The 10,146-nt window shown below is 37.5% G+C and overlaps 1 protein-coding gene across 1 annotated transcript; it reads right to left on the bottom strand.

The window, feature by feature from the left end:
• Positions 1-1,745: 1,745 nt before the first annotated feature.
• On the bottom strand, positions 1,746-5,906 carry LOC130562100 (galactose-specific lectin nattectin-like). The gene is made up of 7 exons (XM_057346930.1): positions 5,720-5,906; positions 5,527-5,596; positions 3,282-3,323; positions 2,781-2,878; positions 2,305-2,433; positions 2,101-2,209; positions 1,746-1,993 (listed from the first exon to the last, which is right to left on the bottom strand). The coding sequence occupies exons 2-7, from the start codon at positions 5,582-5,584 to the stop codon at positions 1,926-1,928; spliced, it is 504 nt and encodes a 167-aa protein (XP_057202913.1). The 5' UTR covers positions 5,585-5,596; positions 5,720-5,906; the 3' UTR covers positions 1,746-1,925.
• Positions 5,907-10,146: the final 4,240 nt, after the last annotated feature.

Genomic DNA, 10,146 nt, shown 5'->3' with positions numbered 1-10,146 from the left:
TTGCTCCACCCCCAATCTAGACATCCCAGCTGTACTGTATGCAGTGTTTCTCCAGTGAATGAACACAAGCAATCATGATGTTTGAAGGGTATTTGTCTCCCTCTGCTGGATGAGCTGTAGGATTATTTTTATTCCAACAAAGCATCTTAAAGGGATAGTTCATCCGAAACTGATCAATCTTTCATCATTTACTCATCCTCATGTCATTCAAAATCTGTATGTGACTTTCTTCTAGAACATAAAATAAATTATTTTAAAGCATGTTGGCATTGCCAAGTATTTAATCCAAAATTGCATAAATGCCATAATTGTAGCTGTCAAATTCAAAGCATTTAAATTACAGCTGTATCTACTGTCGGTTTATTGATGATGTGGAAATTATGATATTGATATGGAAAAAAACTTTGCTGTAATTTTGCAACAGGTTTGCGTGTAATTTACTGTAGATTTGATTACTACTAAATATGTTCCTGTTAGTACTGTTTTTAATTTGAGTTACACTTTACTTTCATCAAAATTAAAACAACTCAATATGAGCAAGAAGAGACTGGTCTCATTACTGCCATTACACTTCAAAAAAATGACATTCTTCCTAAGCATTTTTTGTTGTTGTTTTCTAGTAAAAATATTTCAAACTTCTTAAATTACGATACATTTACATAACAAGAAAAGTGACCTGAGATATTTAGTCTTGTTTTGTGAAAGAAAATAAGAACCAGGTAAGTGTATGTTTAAAACAGAATTGTAAATTAAATCTACAGTAAGTTACTGGCAAACCTGTGTGGATTGCATTACGGCAGTGGTCGACTCGTCGATCTTTGAGACGTTACCTGTCGATCCCCGAAGTAGGCTCATAGGAAAATGAATAGACAAATATATTGTGGCTGTGTAAATAATGATTCTTAATGCGACCGTTATCATTAATCCCATTTATTGTGATGCGCGACCGCGCGTGATCGCTCTTCGGTGTTTCTAATGTCGGTGGTCAGTGATCACGCGCAAAATGACTCGCGCATGCAGTGGCGTAACCGTCATCTGGAGGTCACTATACTGTTGCGGTGCATTACACTTAAAAACAGTTTATTCATATGACATAAAATTACCACTTGTTTGTTGGTGTACGCGTTTTTGTGCTTTGACACTGGATGCGCAAGCGAGCGTGGATTTATAACATGTCCATCTAAATACTGTATTTACTTAATAAAAGTAAAGCAAATAAATGCATCATAAATAACACATCTTTATACAGTAAATACCTAAATAATTAGGGTCTTGTTAAACTTATTCTTAACCTCGTTTTAATGTCAAGCTGTCATGTGTGAATTGAAGTCCTTGAACTGGTGTTTGAATCGGTGTTTTCACCTCATTTTGGCCCACTGATGTTACAGAGTTTGCTTAGTTGCATCTGAAAAGTGGAACAAGGAATTTCAGGTCATTCAAATAGACCCACAGTTATAGGCTAAATGAAAGACCTCAAGCTGGAGGTTCAACTTTTTGAGTGGTAGATCTTGCCTTTCAACAACTCCGAGGTCGGGGATCATGGCTCAAAAAGGTTGGTGACCACAGCATTATGGGATGCAGTACCGAACAGGTTATTTGAGTATTGAACAAATGTTTAATTAAAAAAGTGTGATGCATAATAAATCATATTCTGTGCACAAGCACTCAGTAAGAGTATCAGTAATAGTATGTTATTTTAAGCATAACCCTGGTTTAAAAAAAAAGGGCTTACTGTAAATATTGCAAGACTTTTTATTGTAAAATGTAGGCAGAGCTGAGAACATTTATACTGTGAATAAAACTGTAATAAACTATAAAATCACACTCAATATTCAATATATCACACAGAATATCTCAACAGTGAATTACTGTAAGGTGTTTTCAAAGGTTATATTGGGTCTCAGTCTGTGTGTTTATGGACATGCTTAGATCTGCAATTGTTTAGAACAAACATAGGGCAGGTTCTTATTACACTTCTCATCATAGGCAAGTCCTAAATGGGGAGATTGGAAAAGAAAGAAACAGAGCGATAGAGTGCCGTTATATTTCAGTCAGCATATTTAAACATGTTTAAAGTATAAATGAAGAGAAGAGAAATACCTCCAATGCCAACACTCATGCAGTCCTCCTCTCCAAGATTGTCAGGCTGTCCTGGGGACCAGAACGTCCAGGAAAATGGTTCACCATCACTCCACCACCACTGTCCCTCCTATAGTAAACACATACAGTACACACAAGGTGACTGGCTCAAACAACAGGTCTGATGTGACAAGATGAGAGTGTTTTACAGCACTTTTGACTTACAATAACAGCATCAGTGCCTCCAATCCAAACACCTTTTCGGACCAGCAAGCCCATGACAGACTGTACCGCGAAGAGGTCATCGCTGTTACGGACAGAGGTTAGATTACTACCCCTCAACGTACAGTCTGCCTACAGAGAGAGAGATGCACATATACACTGTTTACTTTTATTCCATTCTCATGTTTCTGCCTAAAATGTACATTTTGATATAGATATTTTTATTTAGTTTACTATACATATACTTTATTTGATATTTCATTCTATATTTATCCCTTGCTTAGCACCTTATTTTAATTTTACTCTAATTGTTTGTACTTATTGTATGTCTTTTGTTATATGTTCAATGCTTTGGCAATGTTGTAAGAACACACAATCATGCCAATAAAGTACCTTGAAATTGAAAGAGAGAGAGCGAGGGAGAGAAGTGCTCAGAAACTTTGGTCAATATGAGTTCATTGGGTTGGTTGAGTACGTACCATAGCCTTAGGCCATGTTTTGGGGGTTTTGAATAGCTTATAGCAGCGATCATCAGAATGTGTCCAGCCCGGCCAACAAGGTAGAATGTCAAGAGGATCTGTAAGACAGACAGTCCTTACATGACCAATCCCAATGCACAGTATAAAGAGTTAAGTGTAAACAAAAGAGATCAGCGTATTCATGCTCATCAAGTGTCCCAAACCATGATACGGCAAGCTAAATACAGTAGAACCCAGTCCTATACTGAGGACAGCTTATAATATTCTTTTAATCAGCAGCCGCTTCTTGAGGTTTTAAAAACAGCGTTACAGGATGATCTACATTATTCTGGGTTCTTACTGACTGGTTTATTTCGTCCAAACCGTGAATCATTTGGAACATTCAAGTACACGTCTATTTCAAAGGAGTTTTTATATCATGATTGACATTTAGGTCAAGTGACCCTAAACCTTTACTGTAAGTATAATGTTTGCTTTATTTGAGCAGTAAGACTCACATACCTAGTTCAGAGGGTTCGAGTGAAGGTCTGTTTGGACGGAGACCTGAAAAGGTAAAGTACATGTTAGAAATGTCATCAGATGAATACTGTACATCTACAAAAGTTCCTTAAACGAAAGATGCCAAACGTTCATTATCATCTGTACAGAAATCATTAACAGTGAAGATGTATCATTTACATTATACTTCATTTATAATGATTACATACAGTATCTAAATAAATAAGCTATCAGAAGTCATTATGGGTGTTTGTTGATCGATGCAGCATCGTGTTAAAACTGTCCAGCACTTTTTTGCTCATCTTTGTTGACAGTGATCTTTAAAAAGAATGGCACTTAATGAATTTGCTTCAGGAAAAGTTGTAATAGACCACTTGAAACTGTGCTTTATTGTGAATGCAGCTTAATATAGTAAGCTGAAAAAGAGCAGTTACGTTTCAGTCCGACATTCTGTGACATTACAGCCAATATTTTTTGTCATTTTTTATTTAAAGAGTGCCTAAAATAACTGTATAATAATAATAATTGATGAAGTAAATTAGATTTTCGTTACTTTATTTCCGTGAACATATAGCTGCCATAGTGCAACATTCAAAATAAACGCACAAAAGATGAAGTGCACTATGAACACCTTTATTATTACTGGGGTTAATAAAAGAAAACACGCTCTAAAGAAAAATAGACCAAAACAAGGGGAAATGCGGTCTTAAAACGTCAAACCTCAATCGTTACAGCATCTTAGAATGTACTTTTAGAAACTTGGACAAACCAGCTGCGTCTTTGAAGGCTGCACGCGTCCTCCGGAGATCACGTTTGTCGGCCGAGGCCGGATATGACATCGAGGTTTATTCAGGTTTTGTTTCAGAAAAGCAACTGTTACATTGGGTAAGTGACACAATGTCTTCTTAAGAGAGATACATATAAATGTTATCATGTTTTTTTAACTGAACGAGCCTGTATCAAACCTCTGGTCGCCAGCGCACCTCCGCAAATGGACGAGGCGTTTGTAGTTGACGCGCATGCTGTTGCCGTTGTGCCATTATTCAGGCTTCAGGCTCGTGCGGTGTATATGGGACAATAATCCAGCAGCAAAAAAGTAAATCACCAAGAGGGCCGAGCGAGCGACTCTGAGCGTATTGAGCGGAATTTTCAGAAAGGCGCTCTCCGCTCCGCGAGAAATACTAACGCTCCGCTCTGGTGCTCAGACCCCGCGTTATAAGCAAACCTTTCAATGCTTCACTGTTAGTTTATTCATACCCCATATTTCATGACGGCTATTTTAGAAGTGTGTCTAGCGATCGACAGACTCCTCAGAAATAAAAGCTCTCAATTCATTTCATAATAAAACATTGCTGCAAAAAACGTTCTCGTACTTTTATTTTGAAGGTAAATCCACTAAAGACGTGATGGTGACGTCTGACGTCAGCTGCGGGCAAAATAATCAAAATAATGATGCTGGCGCGGCCAGATATTATTACTGTTGCCAACCCCTGTTTTAGGCGCTTAAAAAATGTCATAAATTGATTCTTTTATCAATTAACTTCTATAAACTAAATCAAATTAATATTTTGGTGTGACCATTCTTTGCATTCAAAGTGGATTAGATGACTAACTTCTAAGACTCGAAGCAGTTTATGCAACCGGCCCCAGATCTCTGTGTGGAGCACCGGCAGTTCTCAGACTTCCACATGCAAAAATCGCACTTTTATTACAAAAAATGGCGAAATGAATGTTCAGAGATTTAAACTGATATTTGCGACCGAAAAACTACTGCAAATGATGTAAATAACTGACTTGAATTCATTTATTGGGGTGAAAATACTAACACGCCGCCTAAGCACAGTATTATTTCATACTCTTAAAAATAAAACATGTATAGACTGATGTTTTTCTGATGTCTGGGCTATAAACAGGAAAATAGGAAATTATAAACAGATGGATCAATATATTGGTAGGCTAATATACGTTCTCTGAGAATTTATATTTCAGGTTTTGACGAGAAATATATCACATGCATAATGCTGGAATTGCTCAGGTGTAAACATGTGTTAATATAAACCATTCTGAAACCATCCACACAGAGCAGCCCAAACAAATAAAGACGTTCTTCAGCAGAACCTTGAAAAAAAAGTTTAAGCACTGAATAAAAGAGAGTTCGCAACATCTCTCAATGTTTCCAAATCAACTTCTGAACATCTTTGCTTCATCATCATCAGATTGACATTGTGTGTGAGAGAAAGACTCTTACCTGCTGTAGGGCTGCTCAAAGCAACACACATGAGAATGAGAAAGCTGACAACGGCCATCTCCAACGTCCACTAAACAATACAAACACATTCAGCTTATAGTATAATATAAATCATTTGGTTTGTTGTAATTTGTTACATTTTTGTTATTTTGCCTATAAGCCCAAAACACAAGACAGAATGACAGATACTTACAGTAGAAGGAGCAGATGAGAGAATTTCAGTGCAGGCGTTCAGTATAAACTAACTGGATCATGTCTTTTATACTGTTTCAATCATCTGCACAACAATAGACAGGATGGGCAATCTGTCTAATACTGGTTTTACAGGTATAACGGTTCCCATTACGTAATTAACCAACCAACCGGTATGTACTGATCAATCGACTTTGAAACTCAGCAGACTTGTATGTACCCCGTTAAGAAGGACTTTGAGTGTCTGTTATCATACATTTAATCATGACATGGAGGTAGCTAACCCGGCTCCTTCCTGAAGAGTTCACGTCTGTCAAACACACCTGAACCAGCTAATCCTCCAGAAACAGAGCTGACTAACCCACCATCCAAAGAACTGAACTGAATTAGACTTGATATAGGAAGAGTTCACCTAAAAATAACAATTCTGTCATCATTTACCCATCCTCACGTCAAAGCCTGCATATGACTTTTTTTCAGGTGAAACACTTTTTATCACAGTATATTCCACTTCCCTGTTTATTTCCCTGTGTAATTCCAGTATAGGAGTTGACCTAATTATTAGTTCACAAACATCAATTAAAAGATTCTTAAATAAGACGAATATCTTCTCTTGTTTTAGACGTGTGGAAGTGATTCATGTTTAAACCGTTTCATCAGATGCACCTGACCCCCAGTTAACTTCCGGTTTGTGTTTGGCTAATGTCTACTAATTTAAATATAATAACTATTTATATTTTATTTATTTGTGTTCATATTAATTTATATTATTATTTTATTGTATATTAATTGTATTAAATAAACAGTTTGTTAAATGGGTCCTGTGGTTTTGACGCATTTAAAGAAACCGTATGGTACACTGATATCTAGCGGTTAAGCTTGGCAGTCTAAATTCAAAATGTTGGAGAGACGAGTTTAGCCAAGTAACGGTTCTTCTCGGTTTCTTTTGATTGTTATCAGAACTAATCTACAGGCGTTGTTTGTGAATGTGTATTGGAAGTTCAGTTGGGGTGACAAAAGAGCGCATACGCAGTAACGTTTGTTTATGTTGTTTAGATGAAACCGTCTATAAGGAACTGAAACTCAGCATATTACAAAATGACTCAATTTCAACTCCAGAGAGGGGAATTTGTTTATTTTAATAATACATTAATTCAATTTATTTATATAGCAGATAGCACAATCCATCTGGTTTACGTCTATTTGAGGTCTGCATTTACATCTGCAATACATAGTTTGCTCATCTGCAATACGTCTCGGAGACGTCTGAACGTCTGTAATACATCTGCTAAAGATCTGGAGATCTGCTGCGTAAAAACATCTGCAAACATCTTAGAAAGAGCTGCTTTACATCCATTCTAAATCATAAACATCTTACAGACATCTTCTAGAGGTCTATATGACGTCTAACAGCAGACATCTCCGAGACGTATTGCAGATGAGCAAACGATGTATTGTAGATGTCTTGCAGATGTCAAATAGACGTAAGCCAGATGTATGTGTGCTATCAGGGATAGCGCTTTTCACAATGTCCATTGTTCCAAAGCAGCTTTACAGGAGCAAATAAGAAAAACAGAAAACACAGCACAGTGCATGGTGTTTATAGACCAAGCCAGATCATTCTAATAAATAATATCAAATAAATAAATAAATGCAGTTTCCCGGTGACCAAAACAACACTGCCCTGCTGTGGCGAGGAACCCAAACTCCAATGATGAATAAATGGAGGGAAAAAATGCAAGCATATCAACATATTTTGTAGAATTTTCTAACAAACAAACTAGACCAGCGGTGGATTGGCCATCTGGCATCTGGTCATGCACGACGTCATCAGAGGGAGACCGGAGTGCCAGCCCTGATAGCACACATACATCTGGCTTACATCTATTTGACGTCTGCATTTACATCTGCAAGATCTGCAATACATCGTTTGCTCATCTGCAATACATCTCGGAGACGTCTGCTGTCAAATGTCATATAGACATCTATAAGTTGTCTGTAAGATGTTTATGATTTAGGATGTAAAACAGCTCTTTCTAAGATGTTTAGCAGATGTTTTTACACAGCAGGTGCTTTTCAGATCTCCAGATCTTTAGCAGACGTATTACAGATGTACAGACGTCTCGGAGACGAATTGCAGATGAGCAAATGATGGATTGTAGATGTAAATGCAGACGTCAAATAGACGTAAGCCAGATGGAGTGTGCTATCAGGGAGTGCAACACAAGCTAATTGTCAGTCAAATCTAGATAATGGACCGTAGAAAAAGGAAAGGCGGTGCAGAAAAAGTTAGCAAAAGCAAAAAAAGGGCTCTTAAGTCCGAACTCTTTTCAAAAGGCTTTAAATTCGGCTGCTGCACCGGAGGACAGCAGTGCCATAGAGGTAAGAAAACAGAAAACACTGGTTAGCTGGTTAGACTGGTTAAGCTTGAATTGCATGGCTGAAATATCAGTAGATAAGGTGGAATTTAGGGTAAACACGGTTTACTAAACAGACTGAGACTGCTGTAGGCTACTTGTGATTACACGTCAAAAACCTAGAATAAAAGCCATAGTACTGTGGACATTTGTAACGAACATTACTTTGAATAAATATGTCATAATATTAAAATAAAACATTGAACACATGCATATATAGGTTACAGTATGTATAGTATGTAAAAAAGGTTATATAGTATGTAATTAATAAGCACTTCAATGCAATAGTTAGATGAGGTATTATAAGCCATTGGCTAACTTATATTCTCTCTTATCTGAATTGTGTGTTCATCTACTCAAGACGAGAATGTTGCTGGACCCAGTGCAGACAGGTCAAGTGTCATAGAGGTAGGAAGACAGCAGAGAGACACCATGACACAGTTGCTGCCAGTTTCTAATGTCACACACCTTTACACAACACACACAAATGCACATGCAGCACACACGGGCAACACTTCAGCATACTTTAATTCACAAATGTATATAATAAATGACTTTAAAAGATTTAAAAAGGTAAAAATCTGTTGGTACACACACACAAACACATGCACAAACACACTTATTACTGATGCTACTAGTTTTTACTATATATTCTATTCCCTTTAGTGCTATTGTTATTACTTGTTTTAATTGATGTGTATTCCAATTCTGAGAGCAGTCAGTGAGAAAACATTTTGCTGTAATGCTTATTAACTAGGATGTTGCTGGAATCAGTACAGCCAGAGACCCCTGGTCGTCCAGTACCAGTGCTGTGAGGAAGGATGCTACGGTAGGCCTAGGAGAGACCGAAAGGAGTGTGGTAGAGGTAGGAAAAAACAGTGACACACAAATGTACTTTGGGTTTATAATTAACTCTACAGTAGAGGGGAACACATTTGACAACAATCCTAATGATGTCTACATAGACATTTGAACTTAAATGTACATTGGGTCATAATTATTAATAAGGTCCCCTATAATTGTTTCATAAGTGCATATATTTATTCAGAATAAGAATGAGGCAAAGCCCAAGCAGTGATCCAGATAATGATGACACTCAGGCCCATCATCAAGTAGAGGAAAAGAGCAAGCAAATGAAGCAGAGTACACAAGAGGTGCAGAGCTTGCAGAAAACAAAACGTATGCCCTTAGAAAAGCACTAAGCATCGTTTGCCAGTCACATACAATAAATGTTTAAATATCTGTTACATGCTGCTTACATTATTTCACCATCTGTACACAAATGTAAGTAATGAATGCGCGTGTCGGTGGGTTGGGCTGTGTGGGTGTGGTAATGTGGGCTGGTGTGGCTACAGTGCCGCAGGGCTGAATTTTTGTCCCAGTCCGTCCCTGAACTAGACAATCCAAAAGAGCCATACTGTAAAAAATGCTGGGTTGGGTCAAAAAGGGACGAACCCAACCCGCTGGGTTGTAAATTAACCTATATTGAGACACAAACACTCGTCTCGAGCTCAGGACTTTATCATGGGCTGATCTTTCCTTACAGATTCATGCATTCATTCATCTCTCAATACTGGAAGGAGTGGAGCATGATGCTTGCAACGCCATAGGGTCATGGGTTCAATTCCCAGGGAATACGTCAACTGATATAACCTATACCTTGAATGCAATGCAAGTCGCTTTGGATGAAAGCATCTGCCAAATATATGCATGTACATGTTTTTGCTGAAACCAAAGAAAAAGTGATCCAGAATGGATCCATTAATTATTGTTATACTGTGCGTGTTGTTGTTTTTGTTGCTGCTGTTGACAATCTCTCCGTCTGCCACCTTTAAACAGAACTTCAGGATGTGTACCAGCATCTAAAACAAAAAGAATCGCTTGTTGATACTTTTTTAGTACGTAATTCTTCAACGCTGTCTTTTTCTAATATGAAATGGTTCAGCAGACATTTGAAAGCATTTGTTTACCAGTGTTTTATTTTCATGTAGTATCTGTTATTTCAGTGTTT

Source organism: Triplophysa rosa, linkage group LG11 (assembly GCF_024868665.1).
Source record: "Triplophysa rosa linkage group LG11, Trosa_1v2, whole genome shotgun sequence".
In the NCBI taxonomy this organism is placed as follows: domain Eukaryota; kingdom Metazoa; phylum Chordata; class Actinopteri; order Cypriniformes; family Nemacheilidae; genus Triplophysa; species Triplophysa rosa.
Note: the sequence above shows the minus strand (reverse complement) of the source record. Positions and strands in the feature narration are given on the sequence as shown.